Raw genomic sequence first — 27,948 nt, forward strand, 5'->3', positions numbered from 1 at the left:
TGATATTTCCTACCCTTAAATAGAGAAAGACAGGACTTTGTTTGAGCGGCTGTCTCATGTTTTCTTGTACTGTTGCTGAGTGCTGATTTTGCGCAACGACGGAGGCGTGAAAAACATTGGTCTTTTGACATTTTCGGGAGTTTAAAGTAACACAATGTTTTTGCTCTGCAGTGATTTTTGTACCATCATGGTGCCGACCTACAACCAAAAGTTCCATAGCGCCAATGCAGGTGATGCAGACCTGCTCTGGCTTTGACAGAGCGGCCAGTTACACTGTTGTAAGTTGATTTAAGATCAAAATTACTTTGCTTTAAATACAGCTCAGGTTTAAATGGACCCTGAGAAATCTCCTACTGTAACCTAGTGCTCTCAAGCAAGCCTGAATCCAGATCACTTTAAAGCACCAGATGAACTACAGAACAGGCCAAGGAAAACAATATGCTCCCAAATCCCAAGTATTTTTGCGCCGAGTTAAATGGTTTGGTCTTTTCAAAAATGCTTCTGCTTAATTAGCAGAGGAAACCTAGGGGGGACTTTTCATAGTTGAGCAGCAGGGCTTGACTCAGATTGTACTTAGCATGTGCAATGTTAGAAATGGAAATTAAGCTGGCTGAATTAGTCGTTGGCTCTGGTAAAACAGTTTGCAAAAACATAACAGACCATTATTTTTTTTCTTTTGAAGAGTAAGAAACAAACGATGGGGGAAACATATTGCTTAGATATTAAGTCACTTAAAAAGTCTTCATTCTTATAAATACTTCCTGTGCTGTCGGGAGTAAAACAGCAGATGAAACAGACAAAGTCAGAATCTGCTCGGTTTAGTAAACAGCTTATTTATTCCTTTACAAAATAGGTACAAATAATTAAGTAATGTTTTTTTTTTTTCCTCACACAAACAGGACATTTTTCAAGGTATGTACAAGAGTTTTACCAAAAATAACATGGTTCTAATAAACACAGTTTTGTAAACAATATTTACAAATCATCCGTATAATGAAATGCTGTTTCCTCCATCTGATTACATCAGTAATATTGTCCTAATATTTTGGCTAAAAAGCTGTAGTAATAGTAGAAATGTCCTCCCGTGAAACCACCAGAAACCATAATTAAATTCAGTTCGAATTACCACAAGAGATAACGTTGTGCTTGTTTGTAAAACATGGTATTTTAGAGATAAAATGTATGAAAGGAGATTTAGGATAAAAGCCAATCCCAAAAACAACAAAAAAACAAACAAGATATATTTATTTTTAAAATAAGTGTCTTTTGACACAAACTGGCAAATACTGTTTTTACTCATCAGTCATTTCTTTGCTATAATACAGTGACAGCTTTCAGTTGTCAGGTAAAATAGATATAAAAAAGTGCTGTCAAAATTTACAACGCACAACCATATTTAAATTAATTTCAATATGACAAGAAGAGCTGCATAGAGGCCAAGATATTTAGTTAAATAAAACAAACAAAAACCTAATGGACAACAAAAAAAACAAGGCAACATTGCAAGACAACGTGTAAAAAGCAGGCATTTTGTTCTATTTCCTCACTTCAATTGGGAATTAGAAGAGTAACAAATGGTAAAAAATATATAATCATCATACACAAATGCATCGTCCCACAGTTACACATGACTTTACAGCTGTGATGATAAATTTTGCATCAAAATACAAACGAGTGTAATGGCTCTGCTCTTCTTTATCGACTACCTTTGTCGTTCACTCGCTACCAAGCAAGGTAGGAGGGAGCACAACACGCTCCAGGGAAGAATAAATTATTGTTTAAAAAAAACAAAAACAAATACAAAACATTATTAATGTGCAGAGAGAAAAAAAAAACATAAAGGAATGTCTGTTTTGATCCAAGGTTTCACTACATCACTTAAAATATCCACCAAGATTCTCCTTTTTAAAGAGGTTGGCAATAATGGGACACAAAAGATAAACATCTAATAAAAGCAACGTTCACATTATGTGTCAATAAATTAACAAAATAAGAAAAGAAAAAAAGACTACTGACTTTCTCAGTCAAGGTGACGTTTCAGAAACTGGTGTCATAGTGCGGACGGTCAGCGTGTCGGGGGTCACACGGGAGACGGTAGAGGTTTTTGAAATATTGACACATGGGCTATTACTTTTCTCACAAAGCTTGAACGTGTTGAAATCATACATGCTGTAAAAAATAATTCCAAAAGAACTATTTACATGTAAGGACTTATCAGTCATGATGCTGTTTTATGGAATCTTAATGTTAAAATAATTTATCTTCTTGGTGCAGAAAATCTGGGTCAAGGTCAGCTGAACTACGATCCCTAGACTAGGATTATCAAAGGACGTATCGAGATTAGGGCTGGGCGTGATTCATATTGATCTTCGTTTGAATGAAACTACAACATCAAACTGTCTGACTTGCTTCTAGGCTGGATATTTTGACTCGCATGGGGTTAAAAAATTCCAAAAAATTATTGTAACATGTAAGGGGTCAAAAGGTAAGAGCGATCCTGATTTTTTGCAGTATTATTTACGTAATCTCTTTCACAACTAAGCAAAATGACTACGGAAAATGAAGTATTGCGTCATGAATCGATACTAAATTGAATTAAATCAGAAGCTGGAATTCAATCGATTCAGGAAATCAGGAGCAATACCCAGCCCTAATCAGAGAAACGTGAACGCACTGTAACTCTCTTTGACAAAATAACCCACCCTTTGATGAGGAGGATGGTCAAAGCTGCTCCCAGTGATGTCAGATAAATGTCTACCTAACACACACAGAACACACTGTGGATCTAGTAACATTGTTTTTGTCTAAACAATCCATCGTTAACACAGACTTTGATATGCTCTATAAACTGAATGATCGAACAATAAACCGTGAGTCTAAACAGAGAAAACACATAACAGTTTTATTTTTGAATGGTTTCTCTCTCTCTCTTTCTTTCTTTCTTTCCTTCTTTCTTATTAAAAGCTACATCAAACATTATTACAGTACATATGGAGACACGGAGCTGAAAGATTAGACCTGATCTAAAGGCACGTGGCTGGGAAAGAGGAGGAGGTTGAGGTGGGTGCTGAGTGGAGCCGAGGCTACTTGAGCAGAGCACGGTAAAGGAGGAGGGAGTGGGCCGTCTCTCTCTCCTGCTCCATGTAAAAAATTAAGTCCCTGAGGTTCACGCGAGTGATGCGCTGCCGTGTGTACTGGCGCGAAGAGGTTGACGGGACGGAGGAGCCGGCCGGGGAACCTGCCGAGCTGCCTGAAACCTGGGAACAGAAGACGGTAAAAGGTGAGACGGAGGGATTCGTACAGGACACATTAAGCACAAGATAGTGATATGTGACATGTGATATGTGATAGAACAGTAGATTAGCTAGCCAGCTATTCCATCGAGCGACAGGTCGCTGACCATTTCCGAGCAGAAAGACTCAAGTCAAGTCAATTCAATTTACCTCCTTGGTGCGTCACATGATCACAAGATCAAATCTCTGCTCTTAGTTCAAATACACACTGACGTCAACACTATTCATGCAGCCCAATCTCATTCCAAGAGCGTCATATACTGCTGCTCTGTCACGTCGTTCTGCTTCGCCTCAATGATCCACACTTGGGCATCACAGTGGGCATCACAGTGGGCATCACAGTGGGCATCAGTCAGAGGCTGAGGAGGCGGTGTCTAAAGGATGGACAGTGTTCATGCATGCTCAGGAATGTGGTCACATGAGTCCTTAAACCACCTCCAAATGTGTTTTTTGTGATAAGAGGCATTCAGAACAGATTGTGAGTGTTCAGACTAGTATTTAGCATGATCTGGATGTGATCAGATTACTCAGGACGGATGATAATACCAGGTGTCCTACAGCTAGACCCTCTAACCTCACTTAATTTATATTAATGATGTATTTTCGCACGTATACACGTTGACCCCAATGACCCGCAATCCCCGCATCTTGGCCGGGTCTAGTGCCAGTGTTTTTTTAATATGAGAACTAATAAAACATTTTTTTTAAATTACTAGAAAAAATAATCAGAGACATCAGATGACTACTATTTTCGTTGGGTTCTATTAACTTGATTTTCTCTTCTGCAGTGCTTTGCCCTTTCTCATTCAGAGTATTCATCCACGCTGTCTTTAGACAATAAAGGGATCTTTGTCTACGGCTAGTTTCCATGGTGAAACACAACAGTGTTTAAAGTAACAACACTAAGTTTCCCATTCACGACATGAATTAAGTATTGTTGAATGGCAAATGCAGTGACAATATCAATAGTTGGGAATACTGTGACCTCTAATCAATTGTACACTTACAATTAGGGAACATGCAGAGCATGAAGAAGATGAAAAAACACCAACTAATAATGTGCAGATCTTCAGGTGCAGCTGAGTGTTCGGAGACTCTTTTTTTCCTGTCTGAAAAAACATTGGCAACGTGCACTGGCAGCAAGGGACACGATCATTTTTATTTCAGTGTGTTTCATGGCTCTTTTACGTCGCCCAAAATATGAACAGATTTTCCCCTCTAAATAAACAACACTGCTGACATAGATCCGAGCTGACGTCCCACTCTGAAATGCAACCCTCGTTGTTTGTATTTGATCCAGGAAAAATGAGAACGATGAAAAAAAGAAAAAAAAAGGGAGTGTATACAGAGGCTGATACAAATCAAGAGATGCATTTACATTTGTAAATGAGAAACACTGGGGAAACAAATCCAGCAAGTGCCCACTTGAACCCAGGCAGAGAGAAATAAGACAGACATTCCAGTCAGGAACACCCTCTCACAATTACATTGATTGCACCACTCTGTAAACACACAGTACAGACAGGCCTTAATTGCAAACATATGATGGGTATGAATTTACAAGAACCAAACCAAAGTCCCTACAGCACCCGTCCCCTCATATGCTTGTCTTTGTGTACAACTGCATGACATTGCCTGGTCTCGAATTTACCTCCGTACACTCTCTGACCCCGGGGACATTGAGATGATAAGTGAGGATTGCCAGGCCACTGTTCCCACAAACTTACCCCAACTACATCTACCATCTCTGGCCGACATGCTGGGGTAGTGGGGTTTGAAGCAGTGAGTGCAGCCAGCTCCTCGTCTCCCTGGGGCACACCAGACCCTCACTTTTGGGAACAACCCTGGCTTAATCAGGTCAATCATGGCTGACCACATGTGAAAGATAGGCCTGCCTACTGCCATGCCAATTACTGCCACTCACGAGTAAAGCCTGCATCAGGGCCACAGATTTTTATCAATCAAAGCCATTCATTCACCTGGACAGATGAACAGAAGCGGCCACAGGCAAGTCATTGCAAGTCAGTGGTGCTGTGGCTACAGAGGGGATGGCCAGGAGGAAGGAGGAAGGAGGCAGCAGTAGCCAGACATTGCCGCATAGGTACTGTAGTGTGTGACAGCTCCCAGAATGCCTCATTCCTTTCAGGTGCAGGGGCAGCCTTAAGTTATCCAAATACACGCAAGAAAGGTCACTGCTCATCCAGAAATTCACTGAACGCAGCCTCTCCTCTGCCCTCTGTTTTTATATGCCCAAACACTGGTATGTTGTCTTTCGTATCTATGGAGACCAATTCCACTCACCAGTACAAGCAGGAAATCATGTTGTGGATGAGGGAGTGGGGATGGAAGGGGGTAATCATCAGCGCTAACCAAAGCAGATGGCTGACAGTCAATTAAAAAAGGAAAGCGAAACATCAACAATCACACTTTCCCTGTCACCAGCAATTACGCAGTAATACTGTCTGAAATTCACCGGTAAAAACAACATGGCAGGCTTCGTAAAGGTTGAAAATCAAAAGCGAGGAGAGAGAAAAGAGGCAGGACACAGTGCGATAACAGCGAAAGCGAAGCTGAAAAGTCTCAAAATCAGCACGGCCGAGGAAGATCCATGAGGCAAAAAACAGCATCTGTCATTTTATATGTGATGGGCGCTCCGAGGCATTATGTCATATGACATATCCATCGTACAGATCGCGCAAGGGATGCTTCGATACATCTCTTCAGACATTTGACTTGTTTGGAATGGGGGACAGGGAGAAAAACAAGAGGGAGAGGAGAGAGGGTCATCTGTAGTGAGGCCATGGCTCTTGTCTTAAGCTACATGCTGTTGAAATGACAAAGTGAAGATGGGCCAGACGTCCCTCAATGTAGTCTTTAACAAACATGTGCATTTAAAGAAGAGCAGAATTATTGAGTGTTTGTGCAGCAGAAAATTAGTGTAACACAGCGTAAGGTAGGGGTGGTTCAAAATATCGATTTGGGGATTATTGTCGTCCCACAACACCATGATGCCAGGGCAAATATCGATATATTAATTCACAAATGAAGGCGCTCTAAAGTAAAGTAAGTAAGTATGTTACTTTAACTTTTCACAGACCGTGGACCAGGTATCGTGTATCGTATCGTGAGTTACCCTTTGATTCCCAAGAACAATAGAATAGAATAAATTAAGTACTAAAAAGAAAAAAAACAAGAAACTGCCCTACACATGCTTAACATTTGTAAATGCTATGTATTTCAGTCATAATATAAATAACTTAAATAAGTAGGTATAAAACACAAAAAAGCTTATTATGTTCTTTGTACTTATTCCATAAAAGGTCCAAAGATTCATTTAGCATTTGTTTTATTAACAGTAAATGTGCACGATGAATGTGGGATTGACTAAAAATACTTTATGTGCATGTATTTGATTTATTGTCCACATTCACCAATGCTTGGGACAAAAAGCAAAAAGAGTCAAATGTTGTTGAGAATCACAGACAGACACACAGAGCAACGCTTTGAATATTCACAGTATCCTACAGGAGTGAAGAAGCCGCTATGTTTGAACACTTCACGCCTTGTTTGATCCCTCTATGATGCTCATTTTTACGCACAAAAAATCCAGGAGGTCACACCATTTTACTCAATTTACTTTTGATTAATAATGTATGTATTCATACTCTCCCTTTCTCTTTTTCCTCACTGGAGCCTTTGACTCCCTCTCCTGTCTGTAATTTTGCAGCGTTAGCAGTGATGCTTGGGTCTTGAGGAATTTACATTCAGCCCCTTTATTCTTTGAGTGAGGGGAAGGGGTGTGGGGCAGGGTGGTTGCTGGGGTTCTTGCTGATCTGTGGCTTTGAACCCAGAATGGCACCTGTGCCTTGATGCTGCAGCCAATATTGGATTTGGCCCAGGTCACACCTCAGGGCGGTGGGTTAATGGCCCACTTTGCCAGGCACACAGAGCTGCTCGGCCCTGCACGGGGGCCAACCTGCTGTCTCAGCACTCCACTCCTCACAGCTGAAGTTTAAGACAGAGGCAGCGTATGGAGGCGTGCACACACACACACACACACACACACACGCGCGCGCGCACACTGTGCTGTGCGTACAACACAGTGGCTAACATACCGTGTCGACCTAAACTGCAACATGGGGTAAAAGCATAGCTCAGTATGAATATTTGAAGGATTGAGACTAGCCCCATGTTGGTTGAGAAACAGATAAGCTGTTCTTGACGCAACATTACTCCATTGTTGCCACTTTGATGCCGAAAAATCTGTTTATAGTGTGCTCCAGGCAAGGACGACATATATAGCACAACACAGACAGACTGTTGACAAGCTGAACAAAGAAGTGAAGCAAAAGCGGAGCCAGGTGGTGTTTTATGAAGTTAAAGCCCGGGTGAAAATTAACAAAAGCCACTAGTCAAAGTCTGATATTTTGTTTGTAATAGGGTACATTTTGGCAAGCGGCGAGAAATGAGCGTGCTTTGTGAAGCGCAACTGGCAGGTAGAGCTTTGAAAGGCTTACTGGTTGATGGGCCTCGTCTCATCAGAAGTGTCTGACTGACTGAAAAACCCGAATACATGCTGGATGACTGAAGAACTGACTGATGTGCTGACTGATTGACTAACTAACGACTGGCTTTTTGGGGGATTGGCTGAGGGCCTGACTGACTCACTGACTGGATGACTAATTTACTGACTGAAGGACTGACTGACAGTCTGGTTGACTGACTAGGTGCCAGGACACAAAGCTTTCCCACATGTTCTGCTCCATGCTACATTTCGGCCGGGTGTTTACAGTGTGAAGCCCAGCCGTGGGAGTGAGGACCCACTTCATCTCCACACTCGGCCTCTCCTATGGCCGCCATTAATCAGCAACAGAGACTTTCTCTCTCGCCTCTCTCCCTTTTTCTCGCTCCTCTACGCCCACAGACATGCTGGATGAGGCCATTTTGAAAGAGTTAACAGATGTCGGCTGATTTGCCCCAGGCTTTCTGACAATGCCCCAGTGATGTATTTGATGTGGAGTTTATTCAGCTCTAATAAACGTATAAAGAATTAGAATAATAATTCACAGATGTACATATCCAGATTATATGCCGCAGCGTCTCTTTGAAGCAGACAAGGCAACAAAGATTAACAGAACCGAGAGAGAGGATGCAAAGTGTGCCAGCCGGTTCAGTCCATCGACAATCAGAGAAGTCAGGTTGTAGCAATACCACAGCTTCACGTTCAAATACTGACACAGGCTGGCTTTGTTCCTTTCACAGGTTCATTTTCTGTGCTAAACTCTACACAAGAAGCTGCCACTGTGACTGTGCTTAATAAAAAAGGAGCACAGTGAAACCCATTTGCGATAGCTCGCTCTTTGTTTTTCCTACTCTCACATTGTTTTTTTTAATTTGTCATTTTGTGAACAGCAAAGAGAAAAACTGAAAGAATAAAGGGAAAAATACAAAGAGATGAGAGTGAGGTCGCACATTCTGATCTTGGCAAAGGAGAAAAAAAAAAACCAAAAAAAAAAAACCGAGGGAATTACTTTCAAAACAAACAACTTCCATTTGCTTCACAACTAAAGAACAACAAATCTCAAAAATGGCCAGTTGCAGAGCATCTTAATACCCACATAAACCATAAAAACAGCTACAGAGCTCCATGGCAATGCATAGCAACCGTGCAGAATTTCAGTCAAGGAGAAAGAAAGCAAAAAAACACCTTATTACTTCTAACTCCTGCAAGCCATTTTGGTCTCCAAAGGTTTTAGAGTGCCGCAGGCCATGTGTCTGCAGTGTTTCGGGAAATGACTTGCCTTCGCACGAACACTGCTATGTTCTGCAGCACTGCTGCCCCCAGCATCCCCGCTCAATTTCTGTTTAACCCCTTCCTGCCTTCCCTCACACTGACTCACTGCAACAGAGAACTCTCACACCCAGCACAATAATGTCACATTGTTCAGCCTCCCACGAAACCACGGCAAATCAAACCAGCCTCTTCTCCATGAGCTAACACATTCATTTGGCTACTTAAGCATGTGATGGCTCGCAACAAACACGGCGCAGGAGGAGACGCGTAAGGTCATATGGGGCAGAGGAAGCCGGCGTGAAATGCGTCCTTCACCCACTTCCACTCCGCGTCTCCAACAACATACGACACAGTTTTGCACACTCGAGTGTGTATCAACGGCGGATTAAATCTGCAAACTCGTTGACACAACACATAATTAAAACATCTTGCTCCAGGTCAGGAATTTTCTAATTAGTAGTGTACTGACAAAGCTGCAATTCCATCGCCCTGAGTTTCAAAGTCCACAGGTTACTGCTTAGATGAAAGCCGACCCTGGAGCACTATTCTGCAGGGCTGCTCATACAATTCCTCAGAAGACAGTCACAGGGTCACCAAGCTTAACAGTGTGCTGCACCCAGAATCTCTCTTCCAAACAAAGAACTTCAAACTTTCCTGCCAGCCCCCACCCGCTCTCTCTCTCTCTGTCTCTCTATTCAACCTGAGAGAAACAAAAGATAGTGTAAAGGCAAGTAGAGAAAGAAACCATAACATGCTCTTTAATCTATTTAATTAAAGCGCTCTAAACCTCGGCTTGCTGAACTTTATTAGTCGTGTTTTCGTAACTTAATGTAAGAATGACAATCCGGTTTCGTATCACAGATAATAATAATATGTTAATAATGATTATTATTGGCAATTAAATTAAAGTAGTTTACAGTCAAAATAATACAGATGATAATGTTGTGATTTACTGTATAAATGTACGTTTCTATTGTGTTTGTTTAAAGATTGTCATCCAATCAATCCCTTACCACATTAGAGCAACTACTTGTATCTCAAATTTCAAATACTCACATTAAAGGCTATATTTGTCGGAAGACGACATCGGCAATCGTCGCTGCGATTGTGCCATTTTGCTCATTTTCCAACCGAGTCGTCTTCTTTGTAATGTCTGTGTGTTCTGCTTGTGTTTTTGTTTTGTTCTCGTGGATTTGTTTGTTTGGGTTTCTTTTTTATTCCGTATCGTCATATATCTTAAGTTTCCCTTTTGCTGCAGAACAGGAGCCCGCTGTAAACTGAGCCAGTTAGACTGTTACTTTTAATCTCTTCCTGTATAATAATAATAATAGTACTATTCCACTATAGGAGAGAGAAACGACTAACTCCCTGCCTCATAACCAAGACAATTAACGTAGGGCAAGTATCTTTGCCTACATAAAGTATCAGAAGCAGAACTTTTTCGACATTAAATATTCAAGGCGTTTCATATATAAAATGAACCCAATTAGAGTTAAAATGGTAGATGTGTAATGAGTCTCAAGTCAGAATGCTTGTCTTCAGAACTGCTCACTAATGAGCCCTTGTTGGTTTTTCGCACTTTACTTTCAATGGTGTGGCACTGTCATTTCTGCCGGTTTTTAATTTTTAATTCAAGTTGAATGAGAGGGTGGTGACTGAGATAATAATCAAGGCACTGGGGTGTTTTGCAGCCGATGGATAGCTGGGAGAAGTTGCCAAATGAGGCTTGTGGTCCACGCTTTGATATCTTTGTGAAGCGTTTCTAAATGGGAACAACCACTTAACAAAAGCCTATCCATTCAGGCCTGGCACTGAACATAAATGACCACACAAACGTGGGGATGCATCCGACAAATGTCCTAATTAGTGGAAAAGGGTAGACTATAGCAACACAGGCTGGCGATGAATAAAACACAACCCGAGCACAAAGAGACAGTGACTTTAGAATGAGTTAGGAGACCAAAAGGCGGCATGATGCATCCCGCTGCTCTTCAGACATGTGCTTTATGCTGAACTGTCAGTAAATCCTCATATGAGCCGTCACACATTTCACTCAAAAGAATATGAATGCACCAAGGGGGCACAGTGGATATGCAGATGGGGGAGATTAAACAGCACATTTATGGCAGCGGCTCACCCTACGACTTAGTTCTTGATTTCAAATTGACATAAATGGGGCCATTTTTGACATCATTTAGCCATCACAGGCGCAGTTCCAGCACCACTGTCACTGGTCCCCATGCACCTCATGTGAAGCCTGCTAAGTACAAGAAGCAGGGAAAACGGCTGTCTGAAGAGCAGGTCTTATTAACATCCAGGCTCTTCTGGGGAAAGTGGAGAATTTAGATGGCCCAGAAAGACAAACTCTAACTTTACTGCAGCAATTTTCTTAAAAGAGAGTTCCTGACCCCAAATGTCACCGTTTTTTTATTTTTTTTTTTTATCCAGCAAAGCTTTCAAGGGTGAGAGTTTTTACTCTCGCTATTCAAAAGTAAATTATTCCTTTACCATTCTGAGCATTTATACAACGGAGTATGTGGGAAAAAAAACTTCAAACGCCTTCAAACTTATATTTGAAGGCGTATCTTAAATTTTCGAGAATAAAGTTGGAGTATGATGTCGAGATCGTCTTAAATCTCGACATTATATTCCAACTGTAGAAATCTCGTCATGGTACGTCATAAATGTATCACGAAACGTCATTGGAACATTTATGATATTTGCAATAGAAATAGAACAACAGAGACACCTAGTTAAAACAAATTTGGCACAAAATGGACCAACTTTAAAACTCCTAACATGCGGTCAATCAGGAACCTGAGGTGGGTTATAGGGGTAAAAATGGTAGGCAGCACAGCAACGTTTGAACTCATTAAAGGAGGTCTTTATTACAGTCGAGCTGGCACTTTCCTTGAGGCCTCATTCCTCCCATCAGATTCCTGCTGCACAGGCCCACGAGGCTTCCTTCCTACCTGCACAGCATTTTGGCAACTTGCTTTATTAAACTACATACAACAGCATTATTTTCCAGGCAGCTGTGTGTGTGTGTGTGTGTGCATGTGTAATTCTTATCTACATATTGACTTGGTTTATATCTACATCCTTGTCTGCCATAATAATTACACTTCTTCTAAAAGGATGAACTAAATCCTTCCTGAACCTGAGGCGGGCAGCCGGAGGAGTCGCCCACCGGCGCCCAGCAAACACACCTCTGGCGCCGCCTGGTATCCAAACAGCTTCAGCATACACCCGCAGCCATTAGTTCCATGATGTAATGGCAGCTTTCTATTCAACTCTAACGGAACACAAAGCACCGACATGAGCGCGTCTCAATGCGTTTCCATGTATTGGAGGAACACGGCCGTTGGGATAGGTCGGACAGGTAAGAAAGACGGCAGAGAGACCTGGTTTCTACTTGTCAACAAGTCCGACCACACATATATATACACACACACACACAAACAGACAAGAAAGCACTGTTGTGTAGTGACACAAAGCGGTTGAGGAGGTGTGTTTACATCTCTGGACCTTGTATAAATAAAGATCACTCTAAAGGGAGGGCCAGGAATGTTTTTTTTTTTCCCTTTCAGCTATACCACATCTATCACTCAGAGCTGCCAGGGCATGATGTGCGTGTGTGACAGAGGCCATATTTAGCTTTTCCACAACTCTCCCAGAGTTCTATCTGTGGATGGCGTTCATTAGTCCAACAAATACATAATTTATGCAGTCTAAAAAATACATGTGATCATGAATCAAAAAACGGGAATGAGAGACACAGAGACACCGAGGTCCTCTGGTGATGCCAATCCTTTGTTTCGGAAAGTGAGGTCAGCTGATGAGCCGCTGCCCTGACAACCAAAGGGAACGCTGTTGTTCTGGTTCTTGGGAGATCAAACCAGAGACGGAATGCAAACTAGCAGGAAACTGTGGTTCGTCACAATTATCTTTTAACACAGACATGTTACATTACACAAAAACTAACCGATTGTCTAAATATGCAACAACTACGCACGAGCACGTACGACAGACAATAATAGACTGCTCGCTAACTGATTGCACATCATACAGAAAGTATAGGCGGCAGACTCCATGCTGTCCCCACAGGAGAGACGAGGACTGATGACACTCATGCGCTCGGTGATGTCTGAATTCTGCTGAGATTATTTGTCAGAAACGCCTGAATTTCGCAGTTAATTGGTCTCCCTAATTAGCACAGGATGTCTAATTCCCATTGCAGTCAGTGTGCTAAATGCTAAAGCTTTAGCAAGCGAATGCTCTTCCTTTTTGAGGAAAGAGAGAGAGAGAGAGAGAGACTCCCCGCGTACACCGAGCTACACTGTACATTACACACCCAATGATCGATTCTAAATCTTAATTAGTGAGACGACAAACAAGCAAGGACACTTAATGAACTGTGTACCTTGTCAAACAGCTGGCTGATTATATTTATTGAGATATATGTTAAATTTAATGATTTGAGCAATTAACTGTGGACCCCACTGTAATCACTGAGGGACATAAAGGGAGGCAATCACCACAAAGGGCCACAAACCTAATGGAAAGCAGCTGACAAATATTTGTCACCCCAAGAGAGCAGAAAATGGCACTAGCCTCGTGTTCAGAAATAAAGCTTTCATATTCAGTTTGTCACTGCCTTCAATCTGCGTCCTTTGCGGCCCCCCGACTAACAGACATACGACGCGTTTCCGGAAATGTTCTGCTTTTCTGGGAAGTCGTGCCACTTAATGATACTGGATTCTGTGCAAAAACAATGCAGAGACATAACAAAAGAGATCTCAAAAGAGGGCACAGTCTTTATAATCAGTGTTTTTTTTCATGGACATCCATTTCTAACTTTTTTTTATTTTTCCTTCCTAAATTGGTCAAATGGAAAGCAGTGAGAAGCGAGGGGAAAAAAAATTAAGCTGAGTCGAAAAGTGCGACTTGGATTTAATATTTTATAATTGCCAAGGGACATTCTAAGATCAATGAATTTTTGCCCGGGACGCACATCAGAAAGAGATGTACTTCAGTCTTTTTAGGGAACATTGGTCTATTTAATTCTAGTGTCTGATGCATGTGAAATATGCCTTCCATGGCCTCCTTCTTCTTCCCCAGGCACTGCTGCAGGCAGACATTACCACTTTTAATGGGCTGCCATAAGAGGAGGCAAGTCAGCCAATAACCCATCCTTGCTAATGGATCGCCTTGTTTGTTCTTTTCCACTATTTTCTGAAGCTAATTTTAGACGTTCTGTTTTTCTGTTACAAGACAAAATACAGGACACTATCACAGCGGCACTTTAGCACAAAACAATTAAAGGAATGGTCTTCAGACAGAATCTTAAATCAGAAAAACATATGATTATTATAGCAACTCAGTCACATGGACCATGTCTGCTGTGTAAAGTAGTGGTTGGTCCAGGTTATGAGGGGTAACTGAAGGGTAAATGGAAGCCAAAAAAAGGAGCTCTCCAGTGGGCATAATGGGTGTTAACAGTTATATAGCTTTTTATGGATTTGAATATATAATATATAACTCACTTATAATTCCACTCATTTACAAACCATTGCTCACTGAAACAAACACATTTGCAATTAAGAATTATTTCTGCTTTGCAGAAACATCTGTTGCGTGAGTGGTTATAACATTTTGATAAGAACATAACACGATATTTCATGTCATACATGATAATTCTGTTTTTTTGTTTTTTTAACATGATTTAAAGTTGAACTGTATATGGTATTATTGAAATACCAGAGGTTCACTTCCATTGACATTCCCATATACATACATTATATACATGTGAAAACATGTACGCAAGATACAGATAAAGATCAGGTGTTTGAAGCAGTAAATGCACACAAAGAGTTGGACGCAGAGAGCCACTGCTTACTCGATCCAACACATTAACAATGAAAAGTACTGAATCAGATTCCGGAGAACTCGAAAACTTCCCTGTGTTGCCATTTCTGTCATCTCGTTGTAATATTTTGCCCTCTTTACACACATTTACCCACTCTCATCCATCCTTCTTCTGCCCCTCTGTCAGTTCCTGATAAAAAAATATTTTCTCGTTTCTTTCCCCAGGCTCAGACCTTGACAGCTGACAATACAAGCTGACATAAAACTTAAAAGTCAGAAGGAACAAAAAAAAAAATAAAAAATTAAACACTTGAGCAAAAGGAAAATGAAGTGTACCCTGAGAGTAATCAGGGTTAAATGTAACAGAATTGCAGGAGGTCCTATTATTAACCACAGAGACACAGGAGTTTCTTAAGTGAGGCATAACAGAAAGAACTCTCTCAGCTCTCTGGGGCTCCGCCATGGAAGTTTCAGAGGCTCTGCGCTGACAACTTCATTAGCTGTGCCCGCGCACTATAACTCTCAAGTCGTTCGACGACATTATCGCATGTTAAGAATAAGAATTTCCGAGGCCCAGTGTTTCTATCCCCTCCAGAAAAGAGGGAACACAAGCAGGCATGGAATGGGAAAAAGCAAGAGATCGAGGCACTTTCTTTGCCTATCCCTGAGAGGTGAAGGCGTAGGATGAGGAGAGTGGGCTTGCAGAGTGCGGTGAAGCACAGCATGGGGCCCACGATGTTAGGCTGTCCCCATGTCCCTGGCCAGCAGGCTAGCTAGAGAGACAGCCATTATCCAACTGCCTCCATAGCAGTGAGGCAGAGGGGTGGGAAAGAAAAAAAAAAAAGCAGCAAATTTCATTCTTCAGAAATTTAATTATATCAAGATTAACAAGGGAGGTAATTAATTTCTATAAGATGGGTATCTCTTAAGTGCCCGGGGCTCAACTTTGTTGTCAAAACTGTATATTTAACCATTATTTCAGGGCAAAGTTTTACAGGCAGGAATGAGAGAAATCACTGCCTTACAAATGAATATGCAGCATCTTTATCTAAATAGGAAAAGTACAGTGTTGATATGAATATGCACATTTATGGATATGTATAAATGCGAGGTTTGTTCAGCAATACTTCATATAAAAAATATTCTGCATCAAATTAATTCATCAAAGGGGAAAAAGTCAATAATTTTGAGGATTTTATCTCGTGTTCTTGGGACCCAACCTCCACATTACACCACCCCTTCAACAGTGCACCATATTACGATACGATAATCCTGTTGATGTGAATGATAATCACATTTTTGATATTCTAATTTCAGGTTAACGGTTGTCTTATAGGCTTTATTGTGTATTTACTACAGTGATAGTGTACAGTATATAGTACTTAGATAGAGGTAGCCTTTATCAATTTTTCTATTGATGTATCGATGTAGAATCCAACTGTATCATATTATAGAAACATTAAATGATAGATATACTGTACCTTTGTGGTCTCAACTAAATGCTAAGCGCCGTACAAGTAAAACTGATTTGATTATTAATTCAAGTAATTATAATTTGAGAAGCCCCATTTTGTGTTTACATCAGCAAAATTTAATATATTTGAATGTAGAATGATTTTTTTTCCCCAAAAATATTATTAGTATTTAATGAATTTGATAAATAGAGCTTTTATTTGTGTGTTTTAAGCGACTAATGGGAGTGAAGATGACAGTTGAGTAACAATATTTCAGTTAATATTCAAAAGAAGCAACAGGTTGGACATAGTGGACAGAGATACCAGCACTGGCCGTCCAGTCCACTCTTAAACAGAAACGTGTTAAACTACATCAGAGGTTGGAGTGATGAGGAGTTCATGTTTGGAGCAATTTGGAAATATTTCAACAACTCATCAAGGGACATAATATGTTGTTAAACATGTCAATACCAACATGTTACACCTGATATGTAGCTTAGTACTGCTCTGTCTGTGTCACAATTCAGGAAGGATGCAAGGATGCTATACACTAGCATTTACTATAAATATTGACATTCATTTAGACATTGGGTGTTATTTGCAGTTTTAGGTTTGAGTCACTTATTCATTGAACCATACTTTGCCTCATATACTATGTGCTTGGCCTAGTAGATCATTTGTTTGTGATTTTTTTTTGACAAGGATTTGGATGAAATCACAGCACCCTCCTGTTACAACACCCACATATACTGACACACACACACACACACACACAGCAACAACACACTCTTAGAAGACTGCATTGACTTCCATTCATTTTGACAGCCTAAACAAAGCGCAATGCCTGACTTTAACCATAACCAGTTAATGCCTCACCCTAACTTTAACCTAACCACAATTCAAAACAGCCCAAAACTCAAACATTTCCCAGGAAATTAGGTTTGGCCTCATTAGGACGACACACACACACACACACACACGCTCATGTACGATTCTTTTGACTATTCAGACATAAAGCATTTCACCATTACACCAGTGTTTTGGCAGTATATACTCGAATCTACTTGCCTTATGTAGCAACAGTTTTGTGTAAACCAAACTTGTACATCTGTAGTCATGTCTCCCCTAAAATATTGTGTCATAGAGGTGCCTTGGTCTGGGGCGGTCATTTTAGCGGCACAGATGCTACTGAGTGATCATAGAAATTTTAAGGGAATATTACATGAATGCTACAGGCAGCAGTGTCTCTCATTCAGCCTCTCATTCATCTGCGACTACATGTCGTCACTTTAATCATGAAGGTGACACTGGTCAGTGCACTATAGCAGAGAATTGAGTATTTATTGTGCACACAGTGGAGAATATTTTAGATAGCCAAGACGAAAGTGACAAGAGTGAGACTGAGCAATCAATATCTGTTATTGACCTTTATGTAAAGCTCATAATCACGTGCTGCAGATCTCACCTTTACAGTTCCTGCCGAGTTGATATGTCTGACTTTTATCACCACCTGATGTCATTCTTCAGGTATGACTATAAATGATACATTTTCACATTTTGCAAAAGGCATCTCAGGAAAAGAAACGTGTATAAATGTATATATAATAACGGAAGAAAACAATGACTACATTTATCTGTACATACTAAGGCTATAGCTGAAATGTAAATGTTTCAACCCATAGTCCAGAGTGCAATACCCACTGGTGGGCACCACTGCGCTCTGCATTGTGCAGGGGAAAGGAAAGTTGTCAAAGTGCACGGTATTAAAGCTCAAAGAATGGAAGGCATCCGGCCAAGGAGCTCCAGAAACCATTCGGAAGACTCAACCCTGCCTCCTTTGTGTCCTCTCTGGAAATACTAAAAATGCCTTAAGACATGAAGTCAAACTAATATTACAATCTTCTTGACAATATGAAACCAATAACAGCCTCCTTGTGCCCTCGCCAATCCCATTTACAGTATGCAACATATAGAGTAAAGGGAATCCACATAGGAGTCCATATTCATATTCTTCATTACAGCCTAGTATAAGTCATTCTACTTCATATTCCACTCTGCAGCACTTCAGTGGTAGGTGAAATAAATGTGTAAAGGTTATAGCTACTTAGGGGTTAATGTCAAGCTGAAGCCCCCCTCATGATTAAGAGCAAAAGTGGAGCTCCATATGTTAACAAAAAAGGTTAAATGAGTTGTCCTTTCCACAAAAAGTACTCACTGCATGTTCTGTATGTGTATGGTTTGGCCATGGATGGGAGGAAGAGATGTTGTGCTAGTAAACACGTGAGGAGGTTTGAGCTGAACTTGCAAATGTGCAAATTACTTCCACTGTACCAGCAACCGGGAATGATAGTTTTAACCAAATATTCCCAACAGACTTTAAATAGGGAAGAAAAACGGTGGAGAGAAAGACGAGACCAGACCAGGGGGAGTAGATATGATTGGTTTCCCGGTCTCAGTCCCTTTGACTAAACCATTCAGTGAACCACCTTCTTCTTAACCAAACAATCTGGTTGGTCCTGTGTACACCCCCGCTGGCTCCGGAACCACCACGGTCTGTGAGTTTCCTGTTTGTCTGGTTGAGGACCTGGCCGTCTGGTTAACGGCGGCAAACTGGGAGGGACGTAAGACGAGGAGGAGGAGGAGAAGGCGAAAGGCACCCGAGAGAAGGGCAGCGAGGAGGTTTGGTGGGGAGAAGGCAAAAGGAGAGACACTGAACACTCCCGAGTTGGGATTGATTTACTTCATTAACTGAGATTACAAGTTTAACTTACAAACCAGAGGTCAAAATTTCTCATTAACAAGGGGACTGTGGAGAACCTCAGGGCTTGGAGACCACTCTTATTACTGACTACACATTTCAATCTGTCTTTGATGTTCCATGTCTGCCTTTCTACCCCCTCTTTCCCCCTCCTATTTTTTGGCAGCGAGGTTGATTTTAATTGTAGCTATAGAACAGAGCATAGTCTGCCTGTAAGCCAGCCTCCACATCTGTAGTGAGTGCAGCTTTAGTGATATTGGGTGCAGTCCATAGCTTGAGGCTAATTTTAATGGTCCCCCCCCCTCCCTTCCCCCCCCCCCCCCCTTCATTGGAGGCTCAGATTGTTTTCCACGTGATTCCTGTTAATTTAGCTGGAGGAAAGGGCATCAGTTTTCCTTGTGCTTTTCCCCCCTCTCTCCCCATGCCTCTCACTCTATTGCCTCACTCCTTCTTTCTGATCTACAGCCTCAAAGAAAGAAGGTGAAATGAATTCAAATGGAAAAATAGACTGAACTCACTATTAAATCTCTTACCTACCGTTGTCCCTTGCATTGCGCCTGGCCGAGACAGATAGGGGGAAAGGCAGTGTGGCTGTACAAGCCGGGGCAGTTTAGCTGCCATTGTTATGTATATGTGTATATATTTTATGTCAACAAACAAAGCTCTGCTTTTGATGTGATAAATGGCCTTAGTGACTGGATGATAACTCCACGCTCGTAAATGTGTCAAGGATGTTTTCACAGCTCTGAGCGTGTTTCACACACTGCAGGACACTGTGGGCACAGGATCATTTCTACATCACAGAACCTGCACTGCTAAACTTACGAGCGCTGACGTCTCGCGACCATCGTTCGAAAGCCACAGTATCGAAACAATTGAGTCAAGATGCACCGAACAGAGGCGATCGCGACAAAAATCAATGGACGGGAAATGAAACGGCGACAATCAAAGCACGCTAAAAGTGTGACAGGGGCTGAATATGGAGGGTGTGATGGAACAATCGTTGCGAATAAGCTCTATTTGACAAACTGTTTCCTGTCCCTCACACACAATACAAATACTAACAAGAGCAGAGCAATTGGGGATTTCAAAGTATCAAGGAAGAGCGAGTATGACACATGGCATTAAAGTGTGGTTTTGGCATCCAAAATGTCAAGGTTACATCTTGTGGGCAAAGGTCATTTGTGCCATTGTCAGACTTCCATCCGTCTTCGTCCCAGCTCCTCATCCTCCAACCCCCTCTTTAAGGCAGCAACTCTTTGACTCTTGCACTGCACTTCAAAACCGTATGTGTGCTGATTGGAGGGCTCGGGCTATAGGATGGAGGAACTGTGAGCTGGAGTGTATGCTTTCGAAGTGTGTGCTTGTGCAGTGACCCACCACTGGGGCCACAGCAGGTCCTCTTCATGTAAGTGAGCCAGCACCTCCAGCCATTAGCTCTTTGGAACTAATCCACCCTGCGGTGCCCTGTAAGGCCCCCTTTGTTCCTTCCTGCAGTCTTGACTGTCTCCAGCCTTGACTAGCTCTAAGTTTCACAGCCTGTGGCGATCCACGTCCACGCACAGGCCGAAGCACAGGCCAAGCCGCCATCAAAATAAAACAGGGGAACAGGGGTGTGGTGAAATTGTGTCACCTGAATTCCGTTACAGTCCGAAAATGATGGGAGGGTGGTCTCACGAGGGAAAGCCCAAACAGGAAGAAAGGAATATCGAAGAGAAGGATTTCAACGGGAGCAATGCCTCGCCGTGAACAGAGCAGGATCTCAACAAGGCCATTATCTGGCTCCTAATTTGAGCTCTGGCACAGCACTGAAGGGCTGCCTTTGTCTGGGATTAATGCGGAAAGCTCAGGACGTAATGTCAGAGGGAAATAATCAGCATGGGCCCTCCATAACGTTGGCTGCATGTGCTCCTGGCCAGGGCCCCCCGGCTCATTTCTGTGGAGATGAAATCTATGACAAGCCCCTCAGTGAAGCTGAGAGCAGGCAACAGTCCAGTAACACCCACAGGCCTCCAGGCATCCTGTGACCCCCTTAGAAAAGTCACATTCACTTTGCTCTGGAGAAGGGAAAGAGAACGCCGCGGGCACTTCAAGCCCATGTGAAATGAAGAAATGTGAGGAGGTGAAAACCAAGTGAAAATAAGTTAAGATTCCTCCTCCGCCCCCTCTGCAATCACTCCAGAGGAGACGCAGCCTAAGATTTCACTTCATTATGCCCCTCTAATTAAACACGAACAGGACAATTAAAAAAAAGGGATGGCGAGCACAAAAAAAGACAAAAAGCACAGCATGATGTATATTCATGTTTATGTTGAATAACTGTTTTTGGGAAAGCAGTTTTGGTCGAAGCTTTTCTTGTCTGAAAGCAGCAGAGGGTCACGGGCTAATACCCATCAGGATACAACATTCTGATAGAGGTTGCCATTGCACTCAAGGACCAGAAGTAATGCTTTTATTTTGTTATGTATGCCTTTTTTACCAAGTGCATTACTATGCTCCTCTGCAGCATACTGCTGCTAAGCAAAGGATGCAAAGATGCAATTCGATAAGTATGCTAATAAAACGACCAATTGAGATTCAAAAAATCCGCCTTATTTTAAGATGCAGCATACAGAGGAATAATACGTGGAATTCAAATGTCACTCGTGCCTGAAGGAAAACTGTGGCGTGCACGGCGACTGTGCGTGGCTTCACGTGTGACCCGATGCTCGAGAAATATGACACCGGAGTTTCTACGTATGGAAAGTGAAACAAGAGGCGATCCAGCACAAAAACACAGTTCAGCTTAATTAAGAACAGATTGGGCGAGTCACATGGGAGTACGTCACCAACACATTCTCACATATTTCCCACCATCTTTGTCACATTTGCTGACGAAGATTGCTATTAAACTGCTGAGGGGAAAAAAAAAAAAGGCTACTGCTAAAATGGGTAAGCATGAGGAGGATGTGTGGAATACAACGGTTCTAAAACTGAAAAACTGAAAGAACTCTATATGAACAACTTATGACTGATAAATTACAGCTCACCAAATAATTTCTCCTGCACAAACTTGAGCCGAATTCTTAACTATTTGTGTCAAATTTGTGGCAAAAGAAACTGAGCACATCATTATCTCTGAGTTATCATTCCATCTCTTCATCATCTGTAGCTTTTATAATGTAAGGGGTGCAGGAATCCCACGTGACACTGAATATCGAGCCAAAAGTTGTATGCTAGTGTAGTATTCTATTAAATTCTGTTAATATTGTAATGCCTTGATGTCTTCCTAAACTTGGTTTAATTTCAAAAGCACGATTAACAAAAAAAACAAAGACGTCTAAAATTCTAGGCCTTGATTTTACCATACTGTAAAAGATATCCCATAAATGTGATGTTAATGTGACGTGTTCATGTATAAAATGGTCTAATACTACACAGTGAAATCCTGTTACTGTCTGAGTTTGGTGCGGTTCCTGAAAAGTAACAATCTGAAAAATGTGACTTGATAGCAGAGCAGCAGCTGGTATCGGCAAACAATGCCTCACCTGCAGTTGTGCATTCCTATTTCTTATTCACTGTCTTGTAGATGAATATTCAGTGAGTCATTTCTCGCATCCCATTTAGCAGCCCCCAACATTCACACTTAGCATAGTCAGGGTCGACAAGAGCAAGAAAATGACCACACAAAGCTGCCTACACAGAAAAAAAGGCAAATATATATTTCTTTCAGATTACAGGATTCTTCTTCTCAGTGAGATGTCATTGTATTATGCCACTATACTGAACAATCATTCAAAATAAAACCACTTGTCCTTGTCCTTGGCTCTATCAGGATTCACGTAAAATGATAGTATTATTCTCGGGTGGGAAAAGACAGGGAATTAAAGGAAATTATTTCTGTAATAATGCATTGTGATTATACAGTAATTTTTTTTTTTAAATCCCATCTCAGCCATCTGCATCTATTTGCCTCTGCTTCCTCCCACTGACACCATGGAAAAGTCACAGAGATAAACACACGTTTATTTGAGGACTAACAAAAGAACACTCAGCTAGCAGAATGGTAAATATTGTTTGAATGAATCAATATCAGGGTTCCCACATCAAATTCAAGAACTTTCCAGGGACTTCCCAGGACAAATTCCCTACAAATGAAGTGTGCTGACACAGTTTAAGATGGGAGGGCAACTTGTGAGAGCCACTTCGCCCTTGGCGTCCACTTGTATTGATTTGCAGCACACTCTGCATCTGCACAACTGATTGTCCTTGGGACCTTGGGCAAGTCAGTCTTTGTAATTTTCTTTGAGCCAGAGATCCTGGAATTTGCATTTCCCCGACATCGCGTAATTTGCTCTGTCTTGGTTGACGTTACTCGCTCATCGTTCTGCATGGAATCTCACGTCAACAGCGGAGAGAGACCGTGGACAGTGGACATTGAGCAATGCAGGGACGTGAAACAGTATGTGGCACGGAATGACACAAAATTCAATCACTTTCAATGACCCATGTCTATTTAGGGCAACAAAAACTGTCAAGAGCCTTGACATTTTCAAGGATTTCAAGGACCCATGGGAACCACGACTCTACTATCGCTCTCTCTGCTCCTTTCAGGCGGACAGTGTGGCTCTATAATCATGAGTAGGCCCTCAACCAATCATTTTTCTATAGATGCAGAAGTCAAAGTTTCATTTTGCGAATGAATTTCTGTCATAATCAACTGGAGGAGGCATGGAGTAACAGTCGTTTCTTTCCCCACATCAGTGCAGCTCTATAGCCACATGCGTCCCAGTCGATAATTGTACTGCTCAGCAGAAGCATTAAGCTTAAATAATATAAAACACATACAAATACACGTGGGTGCTCCTCCCCCTACAACTTGACTGAGTTGATTCAGATTTACAAACCTGGTTTTCCTGGTTTCCTTTCATTTGTATTCATAAAACAACATCTATATTCATTTGTTCCGTTTGCTATGTTTAAAAAAAAAAGAAAGAAAAAAAAGACTTTACTGAAGTGTGCGGTATTAGGTGTGCTTATAATACTGAAATAAATATTGTTGATTTAGGATTTATATCAGTTAAGGATGAAGCTCTGTAAAGTGAGTCTGGTGCTAACCTCAGTCCCTGATGGGGTGGTCCCTGGTGAATCCACCTTGCGTTTTTTGCGGGGTCCAATGGCAGCCAGTGCTGTAAGGTTGGCGTCTCGCTGCCTTATCTGCGCCAGTTCCTGTTGTTGCATCTGGTGAAGACAAGAGAGACGACAAAGAGAAGAAGACAAAGATTAGAGAATCAAACCTACCCAATGATTGCAGTGTTGTGCGGCCCCCAGCGTCACATGCATTTATTTGGGTTAAAAAAGAGCCTTAGGTGTCGTATCACCTCGTGAGAATATGTGAATAGAGCAAAATGAGAGGATGAAATGTGAAAAAAAAAAAAAATGAAATGTTATGTCTAACTATGCATTGTATATGCTGTGCTGAGAGGAACAAAATGGAAGCCTTTTGTCAGCCATTAAAAGAGCTGCTCAGTGATGGTGTGTGTGTGTGTGTGTGTGATGTTTGTAGTCACATGGTGATGTTTGTGATGTATACGGGGGAGGTTGTGTGGAGGCACTGCCTTAGGTAATGTCATGTCTCGCCTCGGGGCTGAGGGGCAACCCAGTGATGCTTGGAGCTGCCCTTTGTATTGAGTGGATGTGTGAGGGCCTGGGGCCATGGCACAGAGGGTGTCAACACTCCCTCCAACATGCTACCTCAGTCCACACACACTTACAATCACACACACACACAAGCCTGTGTCTATCGATGTTGACCAAAGCACAGGGAATGCCTACCCACCAGCTTGCCTGCCCGCTGGGGTGAGAGAGGCCTGGGTTGAGGCGAATAGGGACAATCAATGTGTGCTTTCATGTTTTTTTTCAATTTCTTTTTGTTATCGCTCAGCATGTGTTCACTGGGCGCTGGTGTTTATGAAAGGCGCGCACGTTGTCTGATCAGGGGAGAAATTTCACGTTACTCTCAGATGGCACTGTGAAAGGTTGCTTTGGCGTAGAAAGTCTGATCTGAAATGTGCTTGCAGTTGGCTCCCTTTTTTTTTTTTTTTTTTTTCCCCTAAAACCCTTCTGGCGAGGCATGCCCTTTAGGGTGTTGCCACTTCACATTTAGCACAGCGGAGCTATTAAAAGATTAAAACACACTGACAACACAAAGACAGGGAAATAATAGTGGTGGAACTAACAAACTGAATGGCTAAATGACTTCTTTTTTTTTTTTAAATGGACAGCAGTGCAAACAAAGATGTTGTGGAAACAAACACCCACGGACACCAATGACAGGGACAAGATCACGTGGAATCACGTGGATCGGGATCGGACAACGTAGCATTAATGTTTTCATTGCTAACCTTATTATCAGGCCTTGCGACAAACAACCGACGAAAATCTCTCAGAGCCAGAAAGAGTGAGGGAGGGAGAGCAAGTAATAAAGTGAGAGAGAGCGGGGGGGAAGCGGGGGGTTCCGCTATCTCACTGATGGCACCAGGATGCCGGCATATTTGCCTGGCAGTTGGCACCAGGCATGGTCTCCCAGCGCCCACAGCAACTGCTTGCATTTTCAGATTTATGACTATATGATAAATGAAGACGTCATCTCGCCATCTGCAACCCTCCAGTCTGCGTTTCCTGTCAGTAAAGGGGCCGCCATGACAACGACGGTAGACTCCTTTCTGATTCCAATCTGGTGCCACTATGCCGGGCCGATGACACAAGCTAGAGTTGGGCAAAGGTTTGATAGATTTGTCTCGCTCCTCTTTTTTAATCCAACCTGAACAAGCAGGTGGTGGAATTCTATAAAGCAGTAGTATCTCTAGAATTATAATTATAATCTATAGTTATCAGCTGACCTGACTGTACGAGGATTTCTTAGATTTCAAGATCAAGTCTTGTTACCATATACTTATGGTATATATTGTATACAGTATGTACTGCATATAGTTGTTATGTCTTTATTTTTTGATACAAATATTTCTCTGTTATTAACATAATCATGATTTAACAAGTTAGTGAAGTTGCAACAATAAATGTATTAGCATTATCTGCCACCAGGGCTTTTTTAGGGGGGGTTATATGGATGAAGGCTGTCAGCAATGTTAAACCAAAGGTACAATTATTTTTGAAAACTGCAAAGGTCACTAGAGACATTGGTCTCCAAGACTCAAAGAATAACCAGGTGGCAGGATGCATACATTTGTCAGATCCGATCAATAGCGCCTCAGTCGCCTGTTGCAAAGTCACATAAACACCAGTGCTTCCAGTCGGCCTGAATGCCCTTTCCAAGCACAGAACTGGGACTTGTTGAGTGAAATTATTAGCAAAGGTCAGGAGATGTAGAACACTTTCCAGATACCCACAGATCAATCTCCAGCTTTGTCTGGGAAAAAAAAGGGTTTTATTTAATCTGAATGCAAAGAGCACAATGTTAGGTGATCATGTTTTGCCCGACGTGGTGAAATGGGACGAGAATTGAAATCACAAATCTCTCAAACGGATTTTGAGCGACCCTCCTAAATACGTACAAGTCAACACTACGATGACACAAAGCAACATTTTACAAGTCAATCATAGAAAAGCGACGTGAGCCGCTACCCTCCCCAAAAACACAATAACTGTGTGAATGAATACGAACAAAATACCTTTGAGTAACACAGTGTGAAAAGTGGAGCACCAGATATCAAATTTCATGTATTATTAAGATGTATTTGTGTCATGGATTTATGCTATATTTAGAAGTCTTCAAATTCATAATTGACTCAAGACATCTAACATCCAGTGTGGGGACAGTAGAGGTTAATAATCATCAGCAGTGCAGACAACTCGTTTGCACATTTGTCTGCACAAAGTAAAATGCTAAATAAAAGTTCAATGTTGTTACATGGATATACTTTGATTACTAACGTTTGTCACTGCCTTGTGGACTCCAAAACTGTTGCTTTGATTCACAACAACACGACACATATGACTCCTTTTATTTCTAGTCAGTGGTCTGTCCATGTTTTATATTTTACAAACCAAATCAAGAGTGAGTGTAGGTGGATTATTTGTTTCATCTAATAATTAAAAAGTCTAACTTGACATTGCTCTTGATGGACTGTTCAAAATGTCCATCAAGCTCAAAACAAGAAAGATCAGTCCAGTTTCTCAGCATGGCAGAAAGAGCAGCACGGTCTCTCTCATGATGCAAACAAGTCCAGAATATGGCAAGAACCTCAACATCGTCGTGATATGCTTGAAGCAAAGAAGAAGAGGATAAGCTGCAGGAGCCATGATGGCCAACCTGCTTTTTTCTTTTTTAAACAAAGGCTTTTCTTTCTTTCTTTTCTTTCCTCCCTCCCTCCCTCCCTCCCCCCCTCCCTCCCTCCCTCCTGGCCTGAGGGGCTGCTCATGGCCCCCCAGACGCTTACAGACAGATGTCCTTGGTAGAGCAGAACACGCTCTGCTTGACGTCACAAGCAGCTATGGGGCTGTGAAGGAAGCTTGAGGGCTCTCTGCCCTGCAAACACCACAGTATAAAAGCCAGACCACGGCTTTCGCATTTGCCTGTCTCTCATAACCCTCCCCTAATCAGCCTAGGTCCACCAAGCCACAGCAGGGAGCTACTCAGTACACAGACATGACATATGTCACTCTGGTGAACGCTTCTATTTCCCTAAAGATAGTTTATACATTTTAAGCACGGTTAGGTCGTTCCATTGGAAATGTGCTTACTCTCTTACCATGGCTCTAACCTTTACACTATAGGAGGAG

The 27,948-nt window shown here is 41.9% G+C and overlaps 1 protein-coding gene across 3 annotated transcripts in view; it reads right to left on the reverse strand.

Moving 5' to 3' along the window:
* Positions 1 to 819: 819 nt before the first annotated feature.
* Positions 820 to 27,948, reverse strand: part of LOC131459541 (transcription initiation factor TFIID subunit 4-like) — a 74,906-nt gene continuing 47,777 nt past the window's right edge. For all 3 annotated transcript variants that reach the window (XM_058629480.1, XM_058629479.1, XM_058629478.1), the window contains 2 exons: positions 24,265 to 24,387; positions 820 to 3,257 (listed from right to left, as the gene is read on the reverse strand). In XM_058629480.1, the coding sequence (XP_058485463.1) occupies positions 3,084 to 3,257; positions 24,265 to 24,387 (297 nt within the window). In that variant the 3' untranslated portion in view covers positions 820 to 3,083. The remainder of the gene's footprint in view (positions 3,258 to 24,264; positions 24,388 to 27,948) is intronic.

Source organism: Solea solea, chromosome 5, assembly GCF_958295425.1.
Source record: "Solea solea chromosome 5, fSolSol10.1, whole genome shotgun sequence".
Lineage (NCBI taxonomy): Eukaryota > Metazoa > Chordata > Actinopteri > Pleuronectiformes > Soleidae > Solea > Solea solea.